We start from the raw sequence: 25,286 nt of genomic DNA on the forward strand, positions 1-25,286 counted from the left end.
CTGGCCTGTTTTCATTCTCATCTATCACTCTTCACTGGTGCTCTGCCAGCGTATCCCGTTAGCGCAGGTAGGGTTACCACACATATATGTTCACACATAAAAAAAAGTATCATCCATTAAAACAAAAATACCTATGTTCCGCAGGTATCTTTAATACGGACTTATCTACTAATCTATAAAAACCTATAAAACACACAAACCTTTTTCATACAAAAATAAAATTTGTACGTTTTAAAAGTTCCTATGACTATTTTATTAAGTTATTAGCTTTTACCCGCGACTTGACTCGATTGGCCGGGATTAAAAGTAGTTTGTATGCTTCTCTATCCCATATAGTAACTGAATACTAAATTTCGTAGTGATTGGATCAGCCGTTAAGAGACAAACAAATAAATAAATTCATTTTCAAATTTATAATATTAATAAGGATAAAACGTAGATTTAAATATTAAATTCATTAAAAAAATTCATATACATATATATTCTGAACTTGAGTTTACGCTTAATGAGAAATAAAATACATAGACAGAGAATAGGTATCTGAATATATTATCAATTAACTCATATATATGTTAAATATTAAAAATGGTTTACAAAAGCACATTCGGAAGAGATTTTCATGATATATTTTATAATCCGTGTTTTAGAGAGTACACAATTCCTTTTTCTTAGATTAAGAATAGTACTTGCTATCTCTTTCTACGCTTTGCTGTTTGCTGAGAAAGATACAATTGAATGAATTGAACGATTCTGAAGGTGTAGTGAATATTAATCACTAAACTGACATTTTAAGTTTTACTATTTTACCTAGATAAGTAGTACGTACCTACCTTAACTAGTTTACGAAATGAAGAGGTGATTGACGCGTAACGCATTTTACGTACATTTTCCTAATGAAATAAATTTAATTATTGTCTCATTTAAATAAACGTGTAAAAATACTTGTTCCCTCTTGTGCGTGTCTGCGAGGTAATAACATGACGTAAAATATATAATACGTGTGCAATATTACTTCATAAAATGGGACACAAGTAAAACAAGCTCTTCACCTTCGAGCCTTTGTCCCCTTTTTTTCTTGATTGCAAACATTCTTAACAATGGGCTTGCTCATTTCGAAGATTTGGAGCTTGTTCGGAAATGAAGGTATGTATTTTTTTACGATTTAGACATTTTTTTGTTATGCTTATATGGATATAACTAGAAATAGTGAAACTTATTTTTAAATCTACTTTTGATATTAATCAATTAAAACATATGTTCTGTTCATGGCATGGATATCTATCATAATCAAAATTCATTTGGGAATTTTTTCACGATCCTATTCGAATGTGACCTTGTTTGCTTTAAAATGTTATCTTAAAAAGGTCTCTCTTTGTTTTTTATGTACACATCTTGTCAGTTAATCTTTTGTATAACTATATATTAGTGGTTTAATACATAACTTAAACAGCAGGGGACAATCTTTATATGCAAAGCATATTGAAGCCAATGAAAACAGACAAAAGTTGCTATTACAGGTACATTTCTTTAATTTTTCAATGTACCAACTCCTGTTTATATTATGATCTGCAAATAAGATACCTACTATATGATATGACATTATATTTGAAAGTATCTATAATCAAATAACATATATTAATAAGACAATATAAATAAAAATGTTTTTTTTTTTATTCTGTTTATTATATCTCCAGGTTGTCTTTTTGATAATAAGAGATTGCTTATAGTGATAAGATAACCTTTTGTAAAAGTCTTCGTGACAATCTTCCTTTATATAGCTGTTTCTGTTTGAATGATGATGACAGATCACTGGGATTAAAGGCATAATATCTTAGACCTGTTTTCATCCTCACTTTTCACCCTTTACTGATGTCCCACCAGTGTGTATTGATAGTGTAGGCGGAGTTACTGTTATATTGTCATCTATAAAAAAACTCCGGTAATATACCCTATCAGGTCAACCTCTATATGGTGGGGGAAAAGGGATTGTTAGTAATGGAGACTGAGAATCCTATTGCTAGCAATATACCCAACCAGGTCGACCTCCTCGCGGTTTTCCCTGGAAACTATCATGGTTAATACCTGATGAATTCATCATGATGGGCTAACTGGCCTGTTTTCATTCTCATCTATCACCCTTCACTGGTGCTCCGCCAGCGTATCCCGTTAGCGCAGGCGAGGTTACCACTCCATTTTCACCCATCAAAAAAAAAACCTCTATATGGTTTCCCCTGAAAGCCATCATTATTAATTGTTGTGGAATTTGTCATGATGAACAGATCTACTTTTATTCTTACCCAACATCTCTCACTTGTGCCTCACTAGCATATACGGGGGAGAGATGAATTATTAGTGATGTGAACTGCCAGTCCCATTGTTAGCAATATACTCTGTCAAGTCAAACTCCATGTGGTTACTCTTGGGAACCATCATGCTAGATTTCAGGTCTATTCTTCATGATAGGCAAACTGAACTTCCTTTTCATCCTCACATATCATCTCTAACTAATGCTCCACCAGCGTATACCATTAGCATAGCGGGGGTTCCATTCCATTATCATCCATTTAATATAAATCCAGGATACGTCAATAGCACAGGCAGACTTACCATTCCCTTTTCCCGAACGTAAAAGAGTATCTTAATTTTCAGAAATGATGTGGTATGAGTGTTATAGTGCATTCTATTTACGTTTATTGTCAGTGATATTCTACCTCAGGTGGACTATCAACTTGGTCACTATTTCCAGCTATATCATCGAAATCATATTTTAAAATGACCCTACTTTCAAACTATTTCACAACTATGGACTACTTTTTTTGTGTTCTGAAGATTTTACATTTACCTCAGAGAGCAAACATGTTCTTTGTTTAAACTGTAAATAAATATGAAATGATTAAAAACAGTATATCCAATTACTAATTATAAAATTAATTTCACATGTTTACAAATAACTTTATATTTTTTTTTACGAAATAATCTGTCATTTTATTTAATTTTTATAAACATCAATGACATGTTACATTACATTGTTTGTAATAAAATATTACCTGATTTAATGGACAAGTGTTTAACTTTTTCTTGTGAATAAATGAATCATAATCATACATTTCTTTTTACTTTGTTAAATGTTTAATTTATCCCCTAATCTTTTATCATAGGCATGCTATCAGCTGTCAATCAAAATTATCATATCATATCAAGTAGATGTCGCTTAACAAAACTGACTTGAATCAAGGCAATTAATACGAAACCAACTAAAAAGTAAATCTAGTGAAGCTATAACATAATCTACATACACAAAAAAATACAGATAGCTTTAGTACTTCTTTGGGTAGTTGCATAAAATATAATATTAACTATACAATAAAGATACAGTTAAGGGCATAGGCCATGAGTTTCTAATTATCAAGCCAACACTATGTAGTTCAAATAAATAATATCAATAACAATTATGTTATCTAACAATAATTAGATGTTGCTCCATAGGGTCAGCATCCTTATAAATATGTTACTTGTATATCTTAAAGTTGTATATTATATTTAAATCTTTTTAAAGAAAATACATACTTGTATATTAATACATACATGTTGCCTACATCAGTAAAAACCTCTTATAATTTGAAATAATTTTTTTTATGACGTGTAAAAAAATTACAAGGAGATGGAAATTGAATGCAGTATAATTTCTACATCTTTTTTAATACATTTTTTTATTTCTTTATTTATTTTTTTGTATATGTCTATCTCTGTGGTACAGCATTGGTCATGATGCTTTGGGTAAATGAGGCCCTAGTTTCGATTCCCAGTTTGGACAATTAATTTTTTTTTAATTGGATCAGGTTTGAATATACTAGTTTATGTCCCAAATTTTCGGTGTATGGGTCCTCATAATATGGTGTATACAAGCTAGAGATTAGTGTGATGGAATGGCACTTATAGATGTGAAAGTGAGTTTGTTTACATTTTAGTAACTTAACCAATTATTATAAAATTTGGTATACACATACTAAATGGAAGGATGTAGGCTAATTTTTTATCTCAATTAGTTAACATATATGTAAACTGCTGGTTATGCGAACGAAGCCGCGGGTAAAAGCTAGTACCTTTATAAACGACAACACTTGTACTACTTATAGCTATAACATTTTCTAAGTACTTATCTGTTTTTTTCAGAACATAAGCTTGTCCTCGTTGGCCTAGACAATGCTGGCAAAACAACGATATTGTATCAGCTCTTACTTGGTGAAGCAGTACATACGAGACCTACAATCGGATCCAACGTCGAGGAAGTCGTTTGGAGGAACCTTCGCTTTGTGATGTGGGACCTTGGCGGGCAACAGAGTTTGCGATCAGCGTGGAACACCTACTACACCAATAGTGAGGTAATTATTCGAGTATTATATGGACAAAAATATTTGATATTAAATGACTCATCATCTTACCTAATTTGGGCTGAAGCCGACTTTTGTGTTATCTTGCTTAAGCGAAATATTTTTTATATTTTTAAAGCCAGTTTTATATTTATTTAATATTATTGTTATTATTAATGTTATGCTGACAGTTTTTTAGGATATGCAAAGGTCGAACTAGACGGTATTATAGCTAAGCGAATGTATTTAATGCCATGTGATCCTAGCATAGAATAGACCACCCCTTTCCTGTAGATGTCATAAGAAGCGACTAAGGGAATTTGCTGGTAGAGGGATGGGCAGCAGCGTTCAACCCAACGCCAAGCGTGGCAACTACTGGCAGAACTCCCCTTATGGGAGAAGCTTATGTGCAGCATGTAGACAGTTAATAGCTGATATGATGATATAACGAATATGTCCATATCTATAGTAATATTATACATATTTTATTATCTTTTTCTAATGGGTAAACTCAAAACTACTCAATTGGTTTTAAAAATTCTTACACGAAGCTACAATATCAGCGAGTAACATGGGCTATATATTATTAAGAGATCCTTACGAAAATTACAATAATGTTATTACATACAAAGTGTCAAAAATTTGCTTATCAAAAAGCAAACCTTGCTAAGCTGAAGCGTTTCGCTAGTATTCTATATTTTACTAGTTGTGCTTGCGTTTGCTTCCGCGTAGCGCATTTTTGTATTTTTCTATGTAAATTTAGCAAATCAAAGGATTTTATCAAATCGAATTTTATGAAAAACTATTCAATAATATAATGATAGTCGTGAGCGCATATTTATTTTAATATTTTTCACGAAAGCATATTTACTCTTGTGTTTAAATTGTGAATTTGTATGTTGTGTCGGTGTAAAGTTATTCACCAACAATTTCTGTTTATTTAGTTCGTGATAATGGTGATCGACTCAACCGACCGTCAAAGGTTAACCATAAGTAGAGAGGAACTTCATCGGATGTTAACACACGAAGAACTCAGCAAAGCCTGCCTTCTAGTTTTTGCTAACAAACAGGTAATATAAATATTGTAAATATATGTTATAGAATATATTTTCATTCATCATTGACTTACTATGTTGCCAACAATGGTTAATTATTTAAGAGAAGGGTCGAAGAGGTTTGTTAATATCAGGGTTTTAAGTTTTATTTGCAGCTTACCCTTCTTGGCTCCAGGTACTTCCTCTTGGAAACTACTATATTTAGTTTCTAGTAAATTAGTCAGGATGAGCCAACTAACTTAATTTCATCATGTTATTGTTCTTCACTGTTGTCCCAATAGAGCAGACGGGATTATTATTCCATTTTCATCTTTAAATGTCGAAATTGATGGGCCAACTTTCTTCCTTCCAAGGGGGGAAAAGGGATTTTTAGTAATTGGGTCTAACAGTTCCATTGCCAGCAATATAACCTATCAGGTCGACCTCCACGTGATTGTCTGGAAAAAACCGTCCTTGTGAAATCCGTCACGAAGAACTAACTGACTTGCTTTCATTCTCACCTATTACTCCTCATTGGTGCCACGCCTGTGTATATCGATAGCGCAAGCGGGGCTTTCTATTTTTCCCCATTAAAAAATACACTTTTTAAAATTTTGATATTAGATAATATTGACTGTGAGGTTCAGTATAAAATAAATGATTTAGTCTTAGAACGTTTTAGTCTCAACATAACTGTAAAAAAACTACCATTCAAACGTTTTATATTTCTTGTATGGGACATGAAAGTTTTCAGTATTAGAATATTTTAAGATTCGCCCTTTGGGACTTACGATCTTATCGATATAAGTATTCTAAAATAAAGGTTTTGAGCCTCATGTTTTAAGACTTATATCTTCTGAGACTAAAAGATATAAAAACCACCTGTAGCGCAGCTGTAGAGTTCTAACTCAACAGCTGCGGACTTCGCTCATAACGTATTATGCTCGTACTTGGTAGCCACATTGTGTGAACAAGTGTAATGCAGCGGTTTGTACCTGCCACTGCGAATAATAGATGATTGCAATGACGTCATTAGTGCGGCCGTGACACGCGCCATATATAGAGTTAGGTACTGCGAGATTTTTCTTATGTCTACAAATCATCAAACATCAAGGAGACCTCTGTTCTCTTTGTTTTCTCTCAAGCTTCTTGGCGTTTTGACTCAAAGAAAGCGGCAATATACATAAATAATTTTAGTTACTACAGTATGATTGAATTTTGCTTAAGTGAGCGAGCTACACTGTACTTGGATTCTGTAACAGAGACGCATTCCTATAACTTGGATATTCCGAGACGGAAGTCTAATAATGTTATAGCTTGAAAAGCAAACTTCGAAACTGCAACTATTCCACTGGCGTAGTTGTAGTTTCGAATTTTGCTCGCTTCGGAAACGGTTTTCAATCACACAGTATTTATTATAATATTTTATATTATTTCCTTATTTTTTTTTATTCTGTTATAAAATTAAGAATTTGTGTAGTTTCTTATTCGAGTTCTTATTTTCACATTTTAGAATATATGTAATATTCGACTGAGCGTATGCACGTAAACTATTAATTGATTTTATACAAGTGAAAGTGCTGTCCTTGTGTGTAGCTATTTACGCATTCCATCCAGTAGTTGCCATTCCGCAAAGAGAAAATTACTGTAATGTTGATAAATACATTATATATGAGCCTTATTGTATTTGTATATCATAAATTTAACTGAAACGACTAACAATTTACGAACAATGATAATTTCTCTAAATCATCCCATAGTTTATTAATCTATTACTTAAAGTTACTTAAAGTTCTTACTCCGTCTCCGTTACTATTTACTATTCTATTAATAAAAAACATAAATTGATTTCAGGATGTAAAAGGTTCAATGACCGCCGCTGAAATATCAGAACAGTTGGATCTTACTTCTATAAAACAACACCCGTGGCACATACAGGCTTGCTGCGCCCTAACTGGAGAAGGGTAGGTGATTTCATTTTTATTTTACATCAAATAAACTCAAACGTTTTCTTCATCCCATTTGGAATGCAAATAAGTTGACTGCTTTATCTCTAATTCACTGCTATTTATAATGTATGAAGATTGAGGGGTCATGCGTTCCTACCCTGTATGGTACTGCCAGTCCCATCCTCTTAAGCACAGCTGCTGTGTTGGTAGAGACAGAGTATTTAAACTGTGCTCTATAAAAATATTAAAACTAATGTACTACCTTTACGAGACTTCATTATAGGAAGATAGATTACTATTACTTCTTTAAATTATTTTTATTTCATCTTTTATAATTTACAATTTTTTTTTTTAGTTTACACTTGGGCTTGGAGTGGATAGCTAGCAGAATAAAGAAGAAATGACATGACGCCGATTGCTAAGAGTACAATTAGAGGACATTGTTAACGTTACTTTCTTTCGACGACGAAGTATATTTTTAATAATTAATAAATATAAAGTGTAAATGTATTTTAAATTCTAACTAATAAATTTATAATAAGATGTGAAAAATATAAGAGTTTACGATGTTTTTAGATGGATGGGATTTAATAAAACATGTTCTTACAATTTTTGTTTGTTTATTTCAACTACTTAATTTTTTGAACAAAAAATTAATATCTATTGTTGACTAATATACTTTATTATGACAAGTACAACCTACATCCGTACAAAAAACATATAAAAGACGTAGTTACAATGCATGTTGAGCGAACTCAGACTACGGTCCAATTAATTAATATCGGTTATTGATTTTTTCATTAGGCGACACCACATCTTAACTCTCAAAATATATCACAATAATAATTATAAAAAAAAAAATTTTAATACATTGCAATAAATGGAATAATCATTTGGTACACATACAAAACATCATTTTAAAATCACACTGGTATACTTATAATGAAATGGTAGTGAGCCGTTTTACAACATCACATTTGAGAAAAATCGTAAATAAATACTGTGGTTATTATAAAATGTTTAATTTCTAAAAACAAAAATTGAGATAAATTATTATTATTTATTGTACTTATATATAGCGAGTGTTCTTAAAAACAAGTGTGTCAATGTTTGTTAAAAAATATATATAAAAAAAAAGAATTGAACAAACGTTGTAACCTCTTTATTCAATCAAGAACGCGACAGGAGTTGATTCTAAATTCAAATTCTCTAACCTATCACTAAAATTAAAATTTAATTTCGATATTACATTGAAACCTTTATCTTAAGACCAATATGAACTAAGTTTAAGTCAAGATTATTATAAATTAAGTTAACGATCGTCCATAAAATAATAAATTCGACATTATCAATTTAACAGGTTATGAGAGATAGGCTTAGAAAAATGACACCTCAGAATCGACTCTATTATCAGCCATAGTACCGCTTGCAGTGCTGTTATTAAAAACTTTGATGATATATTTTGTATGTTAGACTCTAATACATTAAAGGAAAATTAAATAACAGATTAAAATTTAACCATTAAATGAAATATGAAAATATTTTAAAACGCTGTTTCTATTTAAAAAAACAAAAAATTCTTATTTTGTGTTCTAACATTCTTTGAGAAAGTTGTTCAATTCCGTAAATATTACAAATATTATCCTATCCTTGCTGCAACCCTCGGGACACTATTTGTCCGATAATGTATTTTATTAATAGTTAGGCCTGTAACTTGTATATTTAGTAACGTCGTCATATGATAGATTTAGTTCAGTTGGGTTCAAATAGCGAATAAACAGAATATTGTCTAGTCGTTAATTTAAAAGCATTTATACATAAAAATGTGACAGCGTTTGTATTATCTGTCAATTGTTCTAATTTAAATTATAAGTAGATTCTTTCCCGCGTGTACTCTCCTTAATCTATAAACCTATTATCCCAAAATATTATAGAATCAATTGTACATAATCAACTGTAATTTCATATACTGATTTGAAGTTACCAAATACAATATAAATCTTATTGTACAAGGAACGTTTTAGTTCCATTATAAGGGAACATTTTCAACCGTCAGTGAGAAAAATTTGAAACTGTTAAATTACTTAGATTTTTGCTATTTGACACTTTTCTCATTAATCTTACAGTATAAAATGAACTCTAAAGAAATAACATGTCTCTAACAGTACATCCGTCAGTAAGGTGAAATATGGACATATTTGTAACGAATGTAAAAACAATATTTAAGAAAGCTAATAATTGTCCATAGCTATATATCTATACATATATATCAGTAGTTTTAAATAATTATCTATACATTTTTATGTTGGTTAGATTTTAATCGTGAACAGAAACCGTATTTCCAATTTTAAAAGTCATTATTATTTACATTTAGAATGTTATTTAAAAAAAAGAATGTGGTTTAAAAAAAAACAGTCCTATAATAATTATTTTTTTCTCTAACGAGAGTAGTCCAAATCACATCATAAGTAGTGCAATAAATATAATTGTATGGTATTAATACAAAACTGGAATACATTACTCTTATACTAACAACAAATAGAAATATTCAAAAGCCTTCCTATTACATTGTAAAAAATATACAAATAAAGGATTTTTAAAATTATTAGCATAGCTTTAAAAAGTAAAGTACGGGCGGAGGATATATAAGATTTATCAGGTAACTAGAAAAATGTGTACACACTAATAATTGAATACATGAATAGGTGAAGGCGATATGTCGCAATTTCGGATTTTCAGATGTACGTATTATGTGCATTTTACATCACTAAAACTTGATATAGAGTGTACGTATAAGTTATATATTATGTATGCACATAGCACCTCCTAACAATTCAATCTATTCGTAGAATAGTGAAAGTCCAAAAATATGACATCTTACATTCACTTATTCGTGTCTTTAATTGTCTTATATAGATATAATCTCAATTTAGAACATTTCACCTTTTTATGTTAAATAAAAGTAACTTAAATATATCAATTGAAAATAAATTAAAAAATAATAATAACAAACATGTACCATAATAGACACAACCAAAACAGCGTCACGTTTAAAATATTAGAGATTTTTTTAAACAAATTCATACTAGTGCGTGTCTGTACAAAAAAAAATAAATATTTTTAAAAACCTTTAAAAAAAGATTTAAAAAAAATTAATCTTTTGATTTTATAAGTGGACTGAATAACAATGTTTCAATTTTAACAAAAAGCATATTTAAAAAAGAAAATTAATAATTATTTCATCATTTATAAATGGTGTTTTTAATTACGAGTATAAATAAAAAATGTTAACATTACACACAAATAAGGTAATGGAACTGTGTTAGTGAATTACATTGATTGGTTGATAAAAAAAAAGGGTATAACTATGTTATTATAATCATCATAATTTCAGCCATTCATTGTCGGCTACTGACTGAATATAGGTTTCCCCCATATATATTTGAGATCATCGATCCACCTTGTGAAGGGTCGCCTTATACACGTTTGCTTATACGGGGTGACCACTGGAGAACCTTTTCTATCAGTTCTTCCGTGTGGCCGGCCCATTGGCACACTAACAACTACATATATTATCTTGTATTAAATTCTAATGACTATGAATAAAATTACGTTCATAACACTTACTGCTGATTTTACATAGACACACATTTATATAACCAAAGGTAAATAAGATAATTTCATAAGAAAAAGTCAATTTTAAAGATCACAAATCTAGGTTGAACAAAATTTTTAATAATCTCCAAAAAAATAAATGCGTCGTAATGGGGTTGATCGTAAAATTTCATTATGTAATAATTTTAGAGATATCATTTTAGTATTAGTCCCATCATACCCCGAAACGAACTCTAAAATCAATAAATTTTAGAGATAGTTTAATACTTAGTTTAATATTTTTATTATACATTAAAATGCAGCAATACTAAATTTCATGTAATGTGTCATGGGGATATTATCACAGTAGACTAAATATAAAATAACATAATAAAAATCACAATTTGTAGGTATAAATAATGAAAATTTAAAATATGTGTGACAGGACTATAATTTCATACAATATATTTGTTTATAGCAAAATTTAATAACGAATTTTATAAAGCAAAATATAATTTCAAGAAAATAACCTGCAATGAAATATGTCAGCAATTATTATCTTGTTTGGCGTTATCATTATTTTACATAATGTTTATTTTGAAATTAAAGCATATTTAATTTCATAATTTAGTAGAGAAAGACAAGAGATTAGTGAGATTTTGATATTATTATATCATTTTTGTAAGCAACTAAAGGGGTATATTATTTATGTGTATAAAATATTACTATCTATAAGCATACAAAGCAATATTCATTTCGTAGGAAACTATGGTCACGGTAGTTTTGCACAAACGAAGACTTAGCCACAATGCTATGAATTCACTTCGCCATAATAATGTTTTATGCAGCGTCCGATATAATTTCCTCGTATTTAATTATTCAAATCTGTCTATAAATATTATATTGAACTAATATTAACATATATAAGGAATCGTTTGATTCAAATAGGTATATCATTTGGTCCTGAGGTAGATTCATCTAGGTTATACTAGATTTCAGACGATGTACTCACGAAATCGGTGTTCATAAATAAATTATTCATTTAGTTCATCATTAAATTACTAAAATTACTATTTTTATAAATAACATTCGATTAAAGTGCATGACGTTAACGTGCACCAATAGGTTGTTGCGATACGCAACAGAAAATTTTTATGTTGCACCGTTTTTCATTAAAATTTATACACATCCACATCATAAGTCTCGCCAGAGCAGAATTAGGCGAGTATCAATCATTATATAAAATTACAAACATTTAAACCTAATACTAACAGTCTTCAGAATCGAATTTTAAATGTTTTCACCTCCATGGGATGTATTTCAATATCATGTAATCCAGCTAAAGATTTGTGTGTCTTTAGGCCAGTTAAACTTACAGATGTTAAGTTATAAATATTTAGACCACTGAATTTAGTTTTAGATGTGAACACAGTAGACCTCTTCTGGGTCGTGTCTCCTACGGAACAACTAACTCCAGGTCTCTGAAGCACCATGTAGCACGCGGAACTTGGGAATTGCTCGAGAATATCATCAGTTATTGTACGTAAGGTCATCAAGTGAATACCGGACGGGAAATTTTGCAAGAAAATTTGATGTGTCTTCACCTCTATTTCCCCTACCTCGCTGGTATCAACGAGATAAATGTTCACTGGATAGTTCAGCGTTTTGCTTAAATAGCTGGCCATTTGTGATGGCAATTGGTACGCTGTATCCTTTTCATTAGGACTGAAGTGCCTCTCGCTAACGTGACGGATGCTCTTTTCACTCGTATCTCTCTTAGTTCTCGGGCTCACTATAGGCTCCAGTAAGAGCCAGTTGTGGAACACCGTGGGTTTGTTATCGACCACTCCTTCGCCGATGCCTCTGAAGTCATCGTACAGGGTTCTCCGATCTAACATTACCTCCAACCGTCCAGGTTCAAAAGCTGCTGCCCCTTGCGCATGGTTAGTCAGTAACGTCAGTCGCGTCTCTTCATCTTGCAACCATGCCATTGTAGTTATGGGGTAGTAATTAGCCTCTATACCTAATTTTTCTACTTTTACTCTCTTCTGATACTGAAACCCGTTCTGATCAGTATAGAATTCTGGTATATCACCATTTTGGATGTCCGTCTGTATTCTCATAAACAATTCCGTTTCTCTATTTTTAGGAGGATTTTCAAAATCTACTATATTTTCTATGAAAACACCATGTGAAAGCGCTGGATCGTCCACATTGTATATTCGGATAGTGTGCACCAAGAAAGGTAGATACATAGTTGTAATTTCAGTTGATACTGGACCTGACACTATTATTATGTTGTCATCTTGCAAACTATTCCAGTTGGAATATGGATGCAACACATTTTTCTCTGGCGCATCATAATCAGGCATAAACAAATAGGCTCCAGAGTGCCTTTGAGCGCTTTGATATGCACCAAACTGCATTTCCACTACGTTCTTCTTTCTAATATCTTTTCTGTATATCTGCCTCAAGAAACCAGTGTTTCGATTAATCAACAAGGAAAGTACCGAATTTTCTAACTGTATATCACCAGGCATCATTTTCTTGGTAACGAATAAAGGTTTTTCGGAATCAGACTTCTGCCCCTCGTTACAACTATTGCAAAATACATCACAACGGTGTGACGTGTTGGTATGCTCTTCAAGATTGAATGTGACAGAACTTAATGGTGGCAATGTGGCAACAAAAAGCACGTCGAAATTTGTATCACTTATTGCTCGTTTACCGTCTTCTCGAATATCTATATTAGGAGTGATTTGATATTGCACGTATACTTTCTTGTGAGTATCATACACTCTCACATTTGTAGTATTAGACCTGACAGTAATAACTTCAGTACGTGATTCTGCTAGGGGATTGAATAAAACAATTTTCTTTTTATCGACAAAGGACACCTGTAACTTCTTCACGGGTTTTCCATAAGTTTCCCACTCGATTTCACTCTGAATGATACTCTGGGAATGTAGGGATTCTTCGGGAATCATTATGGCCGTGAGGGCTGCCTCTTGCAACCGAAGACAATGATTTATGCTGGCAAACAATTTAGTTCCGTAATCGTACATAACATTAGCTTTAGAGGTTCCCGTTATAGCATCGTGATGTTGAAACAGACCTAGATTTCTTCGAGCGATGATAAGTTGTTCGTAAGATTTCTCTAATTTCTTCTCTGAAGCAATAAACTTGTTATCACTGGACTGTTTTATATAATTGGAGACGAGTGAAAACAAAATTTCAGACGTTCGAAGTTGATGTTCAAATTCCCGCGCGAAAATTTTGAGATAGGGTCGTGTGGTATAGTATCCTGACCAGTAAGCTGGCTTTCCCTCGCTGAATATGTCAGAGTACACAAAGAAATCACCTTTTAAACTTGGTATAATCTGGTGCCTTTCTCTCATGGCAGTGAAGTAATCATGTGGCGTACCGAATTGGACATCAGCGTTGAATAGATCTTTGTGACTATTTATGTAATTAAACATTTTCATGTAATTAGTATATTGAGCATCAAATTCTACACCATACTCATATCTAAAATCATCGCCAAGGGGCACAAGCACTACATTATGGGGAGTGAGTGAGCCGATTCGATCATATTCCTCTATCAGTGTTTTCGATTTACTATGAAGATTTTGCTCGGTAATTTCCTCTTGTTTAGAAGTGTATTCAGAATACTCTCCTGGGATTTTCCTAAAGTCAAAACTAAGACATACGGACGGATGCGGACCACATGTGCTTTTAATTGAATAGATGTCAAATGGCAGATTGTGGACGACGATGGAGGGTTTCTTAGTAGACCATCCTGGAATCCAATAGAATTCTTCAATCTGCCGCTCGGCTAGCCACTGTTTCCAAGCGTAATGAATCCTTTGAATGATGGTCCCTTCAAGGCCGCTCTGGTCGAGTAAGTAAGGCACTGTGGGACCATGCCCGAAAGGGTCAATAGACCAGCCCGTTTTTGGTATAATCCCTAAGTTAGTTTTTACCCAATGGTGGCCTGAAAATAAGAAAATTGATTGATCAGGTACGTCCTCTAAAAATATTAGTTTTGCGAAAGTCTAAATTTAGTTACCTTCTATAAATTGATCGACCAACGCGTAGATATGTGTACAAGCTTCGTCTGGCATCACCCAACCGCCTGTTGTAATTTCAAGTCGACCTTCCTTTATAAGTTTTTTCAGAGCCTGTAAATAAAATAATTGTCATGTCATGAACATATAATCGCCAATTGTGAATTTTTATAATTCGATCCTTGGTCAAAAAGATTTGCTATAATTTTGAAAATGTTATATGTTATTTTATTAAATTTTATGAACAATAGTACTCGTGAATTATTGTAACTACAACAATATAGCATTGATTTGGCATAATTACTAATAATGCAAGCTATTTAATATAACTAGGTAGTAACGATACTTATATTCATTAAAAAATACAACTAAATATAATTAAATTTTATAAACACTTTACCTTTTGCTTTACAGGGTGTGACCTCTCCCACCAAGCGTTGAGGAACGAGATCTCAGTCCAAATAAATGTCATATTTGGGTACTGTGTGAGCTTTTGTATAATGTTATTGATGATATTCTTCGTTTTCCATTCAAAGTATTGTTCAAAAGTCTTGAGCCAACCTGGATCATTGTGTGAGTGAGGCACGACAATTACCTAAAATATGTTAATCAAGTTAAGTAATTATAATAATGAATAACTATGCTCAGGTTTCAGACTACCCGGAATCAAAAATCAAAATTAACCTATATTCTTTTCTATACTGAATACTATGAGAACGCGTAATTTCATAACAACAGGTAACAAACATTTGTACTTGATATACCGTCATATAACGCCATTGAAGAAATGTAAAACCAGTGATTTTACGTAGAAAAGAAAAAGAATTTTCTATCCAGAGTTGTGAAATAATGAGTGTAACTCTATACACCGTGAGGTAAAAAATTTATATAGGTGCGCCCTTTTCGAGATACGTGTTATTAGCATGACAAAGAGAGCCCATGTATTGCATAATAACACTCTGTATACTCGAGAGAGATCGGACAGGAGTACATAAACTGTATGGTTCATGCATTTAGAAAATTCGTGTTTAATGCTACATATTAAGGACAAAGTCGTGACAATTGTGGCACAATTATTTTTGTTGGTTTTCAACTGTGACATTTTGATGTTTGTTATTCAATCACATTTAAATAAGACTTTTGTGTATATAGTGTACTTATATAATATGTGTGCGTTGTTGCAAGTTTAGGAATTTTACTATTTAGGATTGGACTAAAAAGTAGCCCAAGGATAGTCTCTCGTCTGATTTAAAAGCTTGGACTGGCGAGGTGAAATAAAAGGAAACTGTCCACGATTAAAATATCCATAATACACAGATAATCCGAGCTTAGCCCTTTAAATAGGTCACTGAGCGACTATCAGTTGCCTCATATGACTAGCAGAGTGTGAATGTGAATATGTTTCAAAATAACCGACACACACATACATTTTCATTAGATATTTTTCATAGCTTTTTGAATAATTTTATTTAGCGTTCGGTTACAATCCTCAGAGGGTGGAGTGTTGCTACATTTGCATAATGTCATTAGTGCCGAACGTTCTATTCTTTTCAAATGTGAGATTAGAGGGAAAATCTCGTGAAAATGTACTGGAAAATCCGACCATGACGGTCACAGAGTCCCGAGTACGTCCACAATGAATTTCAGGCCGTGTCCTGTAAAAAGCCGTACAACCGCGTTTGGGATCAAAGGAGCCACAAAGCGAAATGGAAGTGTTATTAGCAAGCGGTACAAAGTAAACAAACGACGAATTTGCCCTCAACGCTTCTGAGAAAGCAAACGTTTTTAAATTTATTATCGCGACAACAAAGCAGACATTTTATTATACTGAGTTGATGAAAATGAATTGCAATAGCATAATATTTTTTACCGACTTTAAAATTGAGATGCTCAATTTAGCATATTATTTGCATGTATGTTACACTATTTTCGCCAATTATGAGCGATACTTTTTCAATTGAAATTGTTACTGTTAGTATGATTCTATACTATTTCAACTAATGATAATTAATAAATGTTTTATATAGTTAGAGCATAATGTTTTATTATCAATATAATTTTTGTGTCGTTAGCCTTTTTTATACTCATTATTATTGCTATTTTTCAACAAAAAAAAAATAAGAAATGAATTAGGTTTAACCCAGTGATTCTCAACCACTGTGCCGCGGCACTTTTGTGTGCCGCCAAATTTTAAAAGTGTGCCGCCAAATTTTGCAAATATTTAAAATTTTTGTCATAAACTATTTATGCAGTGTGTTGTGTAGTAAGTAAATAATTTTTATCTTTTTCTTTGTGTGCCGCCAAATTTTGAAATCGTTAAATATGTGCCACAACAAAAAAAAAAAAAAGGTTGAAATTCACTGGTTTAACCAAACACATAAAAAATTTTCTTTACTACTACAATTGTTATTTGATGTAATTTTACGCGAACAGCATTTTACGACCATTCCTTTATTATTTAATCGAATTCGTGAACAATTTAATATGTTGTTCTTGCATTGTTCCTATTGTTTATACTTACTTTAAATTTTAATTTTGAATACCGATATACAATTTATATGATAAATATTTAAAAAAATAATAATATATAGATTTATATTCTTGAAAATTTCATATTAATAGATAATTGTTTTCACTCTTTTTAACAAAAAGGTGTTCTATTAATAATAGCATGTTTTACATATCCTTTTATTACTCTTTGCTCTTGCTACATAACATCACTTCTAGATACATCACAAGTGCAGTGAAATAGTACTAGACAGGTTTCCAAACTCACCTTTAATCTCGGGCGACGGTTGTCATTCCGAATCTTCTCATAGCGCTCTTCAAATGACTGCTCCCAAAACTCTTTCGTTCTCAGCCAGCTTGGCTGAAAATATATAATTTTTCAAATTTATATATAAAATTATATGTTATAATTTTTTTTTAAATAACACTTATATTTATTATATAAAAAATATTTATAATATGTACATATTTTTGTGTGTTGTTTAAAATGTTTTATAAAAATCATGGAATGTTGTAACTTTTGTAAAACATTATAATTATCACTATAATAATAAGATATAACCTTTTTCCCTATTAAACGGTAGCCAATAAATAGATTAACAGGTACCTAGTGATAAAAATATAGACTAATAATAAGCATCACATACATGGTAAAGTCCGAAACCCTAAGTTATGAGGACTCAGGCAACAAAAAAGTTATGCCCCCATATGTATGGGGGCATAACCCAGACCTCTGCCAATCTAGAAAAGTTCTTTCCTAAATTAGCCTATCCTGGAATCGAACCCGAGATCTCATTTGCGTAAAGAAACGTGTATATATATATGAAATCTTAAACGGAAACGTCTGGAACTAAACAGATGTGTTTACGAATAGAAGTTCGCCTTGCTCACGCAACTACTGGAAGGTGAAGCAATCTTTTAAACCGTTATACTACCAAAGTCGTCCTTCAAGTACAAATTTGGGTTATGATTTCCAAAAGGTAATAATATTTCCATAATATAACAGACATTCTTTTGTTTTTAGCCCAATTAAATTCAATTGAGATTTGTTAGTTTCTTCCATAAAATAATGTCATTAATTCTAATAAATTTTGAGTAGGACGGAAACAAAAAAAAAAAACACCTTCTTTCCTTTCCCTTCAAACTTTTATATACTTGAGAAGTAGAAAAATTTGCTAGTATGTCACCTAAGTACTTAACACTAGGTGCGGCTTTGCATACATTACTAATGGGTTTATGCGAAAACTTAAACGAATATGCAATCAACTCATGTCAAATATAGCTGTGGGCATAAAACATATACACAAACTATAACACTGACACATTGTTTTGAGAATATTTTATTTTCATAAATAGTAGTCTTATCTCTGTAGCCTAGATGTTAGAATACATTGGGAGCGAGTCTGTAACGGCATTCTCTAAACGTACCACTAATATTTAAAACTCAATTTGATATTATAGCATAATCTTTATAATGAAAACCAATATTAAATAAATTTCTTTTATAGTTTTTTATAGCTTATATCTATTTGAATTTAGAGAAAGGTTTAAAGAATCTTTGGCACTCCACAGAATCAACTTCAATGTGGCCCCACACTATTCTTAATCCTCAAGGTATTTTTAGAACCTAAGCAAATAAAGCACAATTTACCATTTAAAAGAGCGAAAACATGTATGTAAATTTTTATAATATTTTTTTTTTAGAATTAGGATTATTTTGAAAATCGGTTAAGTGCTTTTTGTGTTTATCTATAAGAAACAAAAAATAAATTTTTCCTTCTTTATTAGTTTAGAATATCTTTAAAACCGTAACTTTAGAGTACTGACAAGATATACAATCAACGCCTTCAAAAATAGCGCCTAAATGCTCTTTAACTGGGTACTTTTTGTTATTGTTATCTTTGTAATAGGATTATCCCTGATTAACTTTGAGATATTATTAGCTTAGGTTTTTAAGGTGACCTATCTAAAAATATATTCATTTTATACTACCACACGTCTATAAGATAATATTATTCAAAAAAATTTTTCGACAAGTGTATAATTATATTTTATTTGTTTTATTTTATTTTTATCATACTATAGCCATGCTTTATAATTATTATACAAGATGTCAAGATTCATGTACATTCATGTTAGTTTTCTTTGGCTACTATACTACACGAATTAAAAAAAGTGTCGAATTCCATTTTTAAATAACAATCGTTAACGGCAAAACTGAATAAATTCATGAGCCGGAAAATGATATGGAATTTTTACAGAATCTATACCACTTTTACAAGAATTTGAAAAGTGCTAACCTATTGAACAAACAGAAGGAAACGATTTATTTGCAATCATTGTTTGTCTACGGTGTTTGTGCGACCAACGTTGCGTCATGGCGACGTCGTACGGTCAATAGCGCCGATGAACTGATTACGGTGATAGTCGTGCGATTCAAATGTCATTGGTATTACCATAAAAATAACAAGAACCAGAACATTATAATTATATTGTCGCAGTTTAAGGAATACCCTGTAGATATTTTTAACAATCACATGACTATCCGGGACGTCTTGATACTTTTTTATACCACAGCAAACAAGCGGCCTATCTGATGCGTTGAAATAAGCGGTTACTGCAGGCTATGAACGCCTGCAATACCAGAGCCATTACCGCACGTTATCGGTAAGGTGCGCGTAATGCCTCTGTCGTCAACATCTTTAGCCCTTTTTTAAGAACTCCATGTTGTAGTCTCTTGGAAAAACCTCGACAGGGAGTTCATTCCATAACCGGAACGTTTGTGGGAGAAAATATCTCTGAAACCGCGCTATACGCGACCATCCAGGCGTCGATGACGTTGTACGATGTTTGAAAATGGCCGTGGCATCATATTAAACAAATCCTTTGTGCACATTCCTTTGTACGAGCAATAGAACACGTAGAGTGAGGCAAAATCTCTCTCAAGATTTTAGGGTTCGATATCGCTTGTAAGCCTGGGATCATCGATAATTCTTATGTAACTAATGGAAGCTCTTTAGACTGCGATATTGCTATCCAACTAACAAGCTTGATACACCTAAATGTACAATGGTCGTTTAAACAAAAAAAAAATAGAAAATAGTTCATCAATAATCATAGTCTAATAAATATCCTGGGTCCAAAATCCAACGACAGCATGAGACTACTTTCCCAAACGATATGATATGGATATATGAAAACAATTTTTTTTTTATTTGTATCATCAATGGTTAGGTTTTGAGATTGATTCAATATGAAAGATTCAAAAGTCGTTTTCATGTATATTATTAAATAGTATTTATACTTTTTCATATTTCATCTCATTTTCATTCAGGAATGTTGTTCAATTTTATGAACATTTATGATCAATGAGTCCGATTTTATCTGAAAACTAGATAGATATATGATTACTGTTTTCTCTTAAAACAGGTCTCGAAATTTTCTCCTAGATACCCAATTTGTGCAATTACTGTTAGTTTCTTAGTGCCTTTTGAAGAAAAAATAAATCATATTGAATTGTTTTAATTAAGTAATTAGTTAATGGAATTAATTAATAGATTACTAGTTTCTTGTCCACTATTTTGTATATTACTTAGAAGTAGGAAAACTAATGAAATAGACCACTTCTGATGATGTTTCAAAATAAAACATATATTTACCAGATTTTTAAGTTAAATCTTCAGAAATACCTGCAGGATAACTGCATTCAATTTATGCACTAGTTTTTGCGTGGACAAATTTACAAGCGGATAGACTGACAGAAAAACAAATTTTCTAAGAATTATTGTTTTGGCATTTATTGGTCTTATTAAAACCCCAAATATTAATTCTTCTTAAATATAGAGATATCGTGCAGTTGTAATTTTATTATAATATATCAGTAAGATGATTACATTACTAAGATAAGAATAATTCTTTTTCATCAGACCAGCAGGCCTACTCTTGAATCTAATATCGATACGAATTCAATCTAATGGCAATGACAATTCTGTACTGCACTCGTGAAATAACAATTAGGAATTAAGCTAAAATTGGCATCAGTTTGCAATATTTTGCATTGGCAAATTGCATTAATATGCATTCATCAGTATAGTATGGAACTATTATGTCACAAATATTGCATTTCGAGAGTGTGAAACATTACAATTCCAATATCGATATATTAGAATTTGTTTCTAGAGTTATAAATCACAATTAATAGAAAGTAGTATTCTAACAGATAAACTAGATATTTTTCCCAAAAGAAAGGAGAGTGAAATAACATGACGCGTCTAGCAGTAAAGTTGTTCATATGAATCGCCCTTATATTATGTACATGATAAAAAGTCACTAAATAAAGCAATTTTATTTACATAAATATTTGGTGAGTCCTATATTTAAAAAGTCCTATTACAGTTGACGCTCTTAGACAATTTATACGTTTCGAAATCTAACTCTTTTCTGAGAAACTAGGTCATTATAAATAAACAGTCATACAGATCTTGAGTACGAGTATGCATGAATATATTTTAATTTCATTCGTAACCTCGCTCCAAAAAACTTATTATCTAAAGAAAACACCTACATTTAATGTCTACATTACGTGATTGTAATGTTTTTACGACAAATTTCTTTCACGAATTATAAAGCTTTCATTTGAAGAAAATAATTAGTTTTTGCAATGTAGTACACCTCGTGCCATACTCGAAAGTATTATTTCTCTCGCTATTAAATCGCCCCTGTAATTAAAACTGAGAAATTGTTGGTGTGATTGTAATATTAATTAAATTTTATTACCCACTGCGATATGAAATAACGAAAAGTAAATCTGAATATGAAAATTTTAAAACGAATTGTTTGTATATAAAATAAATGTGTCTACTCTCACGAAAGTTTGGATTTACAAAATGGTAAAGTTGAATTTTTCTGCAATATCAACAAACTCAAGTAGTGTACTTTATGCATTAAGTGTAAATTTTTTACTTGCGCCGGTGTTTGCATTTAATTCATTGAATCGACATAAACACAAAACAAACAAACATAATATATACCATATCACGCGCCATATCCCTGATAAGATACTGACAATCTGGTCCCCTGATTCAAATAGATGTAAATATATATGTATAGGGAAGGGGATTGTTCGTAACGGGTGGTAACTGTGAGTAGCCTCAACAATCACAATATACCTATGCGCGGTCCTTCTTAAACCATCATTTATCATCCCTCACTGGTACCCTGCCTGTAGTATAAATTAATTAGTTTATAATGTCGGAAACAGGCGCAAACAGGTTTTCCGTTCCATTTTCAGTCATTAAAAATATAAATATGAATGTAATCACACATTTATACTACTTTAACTACTATATTCATTAAAATTACATATTATTGACCAGAGTAAAACGCTATTGTTTGTCGAATATGCTGGTTTTTGTATGTATATATTATTATTTATATTAATTGTAAATAAAATTGCCGTCTGTTGACTTGCTGTATTGTATATATTTTGTTTTATTCCAATTGTTTATAAATTTTCTTTTTTATAAAAATCTACAATTGTCATTGTATGAAAAAAGGTTAATTTTGAACAGCTATCAGTAGAAAATTTATAATAAACTTACTTGAAATTCAAAAGAAGGGTAGATGGAAACGGTGTCGATGTCCGCTGCGCTCTCCTTCAATACAGGACATTGTTCTAGATTAGCCTGCGGACATGAAACAAAACGCTCCTATTAATAAACATTATCCTTACTAATATTACAAATGTAAAAGTGAGTTTGTTTATTTCTTATCTCTTGATATTTTAAGGGCTTTTTATGAAAGTTCGAATGAACCGCCAAATACATAGAAAGAGGTAACCGTCGCATATAAATATGAATAATGCCATGGTAATCATAAAAAAGACTGCCACCCATAGCAACCGTCATGCATTGTTATTCCTGAGGACACTCGAATGAAAGAAAGGACATGCTTTATTTATGTTCAGAACCAGATGGCGTAGAATAGGAACTTTTAGAAAGAGATGGGAAGACCCTTTGGCCAGTAGTGGGATATCATGATTTAATAATAGATATAACAATTCTATAATGTACACTCTCGTAATGTACAATATAAAGCGGCTAGTGCCTACCCTGCCACATTTTAAACCAACAAAGGGAATTTATTAAACACCATTCTGTTTATAACATTACTATAAAATAACAGTACAATAATATAGTATAATGGTCACATAAAATTATTAATAATACCAACGAATATTTCATTATAACTTTAGAGAAGCGTTGAAATACATTAAACTTTTAAAATCATAAATATTTTTTTTATTAAATATATATACATAACGTGTGTTTATACTTATTATTGTTTAGTACCGTAGGTACAGATGCAGGTAATTTTTTAGTCAATAATTAAAATTTATTTTTTAAATTTTTGTTAATATAAAAAGTTGTTCTAGGAATTATTTGAGACTATTAATAAATACTAACAGTAATTTTATGGACCGCCACCTGGCAGCTTCATTTATTGTTATCAGGATAAAAACTATGTTCACAAGTTCAAGCGTACAATACACATTAACACAATTTCATTAAAACTTGTACATCAGCAAGAAAAGAGACTCTTCATTTTTAATTAAAAACTCAGGGAATGAATCAGTTCAGTTCAGAATTGATAAAGATTTAGTGCAATACACAAAGAATATGGTCGAATAGGTAATCTCTTTTTTTGACATGGGTTATAAAACTAAATTTCTTATATGTTGAATATGTTTAGTAAATTAAACATATTCAACATATAATTATACATTTATATACTACTTGCCTTAGATTATATAGACTCATCGAGTGTCAAAAACGAGTTAACGTTTAGTCAGCTAAATTGATATTTGGCTGACTCAATTTGCCTACATTTTTTTAAAACCAAAACATGTAATTTTTTCAGTGTTACAAGTAACTTGTATAAAAATTTCGCTGAATAGGTCGATTTATTAAATTTGTATCGGAAATTATATTTTCTGATATAATATAAATATACATATATAAATATTGCTCAGAAATTAATATACATGGATTTATAAAAATATTTTTTATGATTTTTAAAGAAAAACATATTTTACGGAATTTTTATTGGAAATATATCAAAGGAATCAGTAAAGACCTTTTACCTTGTGAATATATTTGAAAAATATTCATAAATAAAAGCATCTTCATAGCTATTAAGCGTGGAAATGCAGCAAATCTCCTAGATACCTTGTCAGCCTCAAAAATCTCAAAGAATTTATCTTTAAAAAATATTTAATTTTTTATTTAATTTTATAATGTAATTTCTCACATACCTATACCGAGTAATAAATATATGTTATGGTAATCCTATTCATGCACACATAAATAAATAAGTTAACTGTTTTTGTCGAAGCATTTGTATGGTGGACACTCTATCTATATAATCTAAGAGTACACGTGATTGTACTTGTTTAATAGGCGTAGGTAATTCGCAGTAGCACTTAATGTAATTAGAGTCTACTAGTAAGACTTAACAATAAAGAAAACAACTACGCTATTCTTTACTTGCAACGTAATAACTGTTATCGATCGTGTATCCTCAACGTTGATAAAGGCAGGTCAAATACCTACCGAGATAGTGTTTATTTTATTTAAGAGAAAAATATTTGCATATTGGCTTCATTTAGACGCAGATAATTGAAGACACGAATGGATGAAGGTGATACGTCACAATTTCGGATTTTGGCTATTTTATGAATGGATAGAGGTGTTTTTTTTAACTAAG

General features: G+C 31.3%; 2 protein-coding genes across 2 annotated transcripts in view; one reads left to right on the plus strand and one right to left on the minus strand.

Annotated features, from left to right (window-relative positions):
• Positions 1–800: 800 nt before the first annotated feature.
• Positions 801–7,962, plus strand: LOC113518313 (ADP-ribosylation factor-like protein 5B). Its single transcript, XM_026903178.3, has 5 exons — positions 801–1,143; positions 4,174–4,382; positions 5,315–5,440; positions 7,259–7,368; positions 7,709–7,962. The coding sequence occupies exons 1-5, from the start codon at positions 1,098–1,100 to the stop codon at positions 7,755–7,757; spliced, it is 540 nt and encodes a 179-aa protein (XP_026758979.1). The 5' UTR covers positions 801–1,097; the 3' UTR covers positions 7,758–7,962.
• LOC113519092 (alpha-mannosidase 2) overlaps positions 7,954–25,286 on the minus strand; it is a 79,656-nt gene continuing 62,323 nt past the window's right edge. The window contains exons 4-8 of the mRNA XM_026904153.3: positions 23,123–23,206; positions 17,791–17,883; positions 15,415–15,609; positions 15,017–15,128; positions 7,954–14,941 (exon numbers count right to left, since the gene is read on the minus strand). Coding sequence (XP_026759954.2) covers positions 12,225–14,941; positions 15,017–15,128; positions 15,415–15,609; positions 17,791–17,883; positions 23,123–23,206 — 3,201 coding nt within the window. The 3' untranslated portion in view covers positions 7,954–12,224. The remainder of the gene's footprint in view (positions 14,942–15,016; positions 15,129–15,414; positions 15,610–17,790; positions 17,884–23,122; positions 23,207–25,286) is intronic.

The sequence above is a fragment of the Galleria mellonella genome, unplaced genomic scaffold, assembly GCF_026898425.1.
Source record: "Galleria mellonella isolate WM207_F2 unplaced genomic scaffold, CSIRO_AGI_GalMel_v1 utg33, whole genome shotgun sequence".
NCBI classification, from domain to species: domain Eukaryota; kingdom Metazoa; phylum Arthropoda; class Insecta; order Lepidoptera; family Pyralidae; genus Galleria; species Galleria mellonella.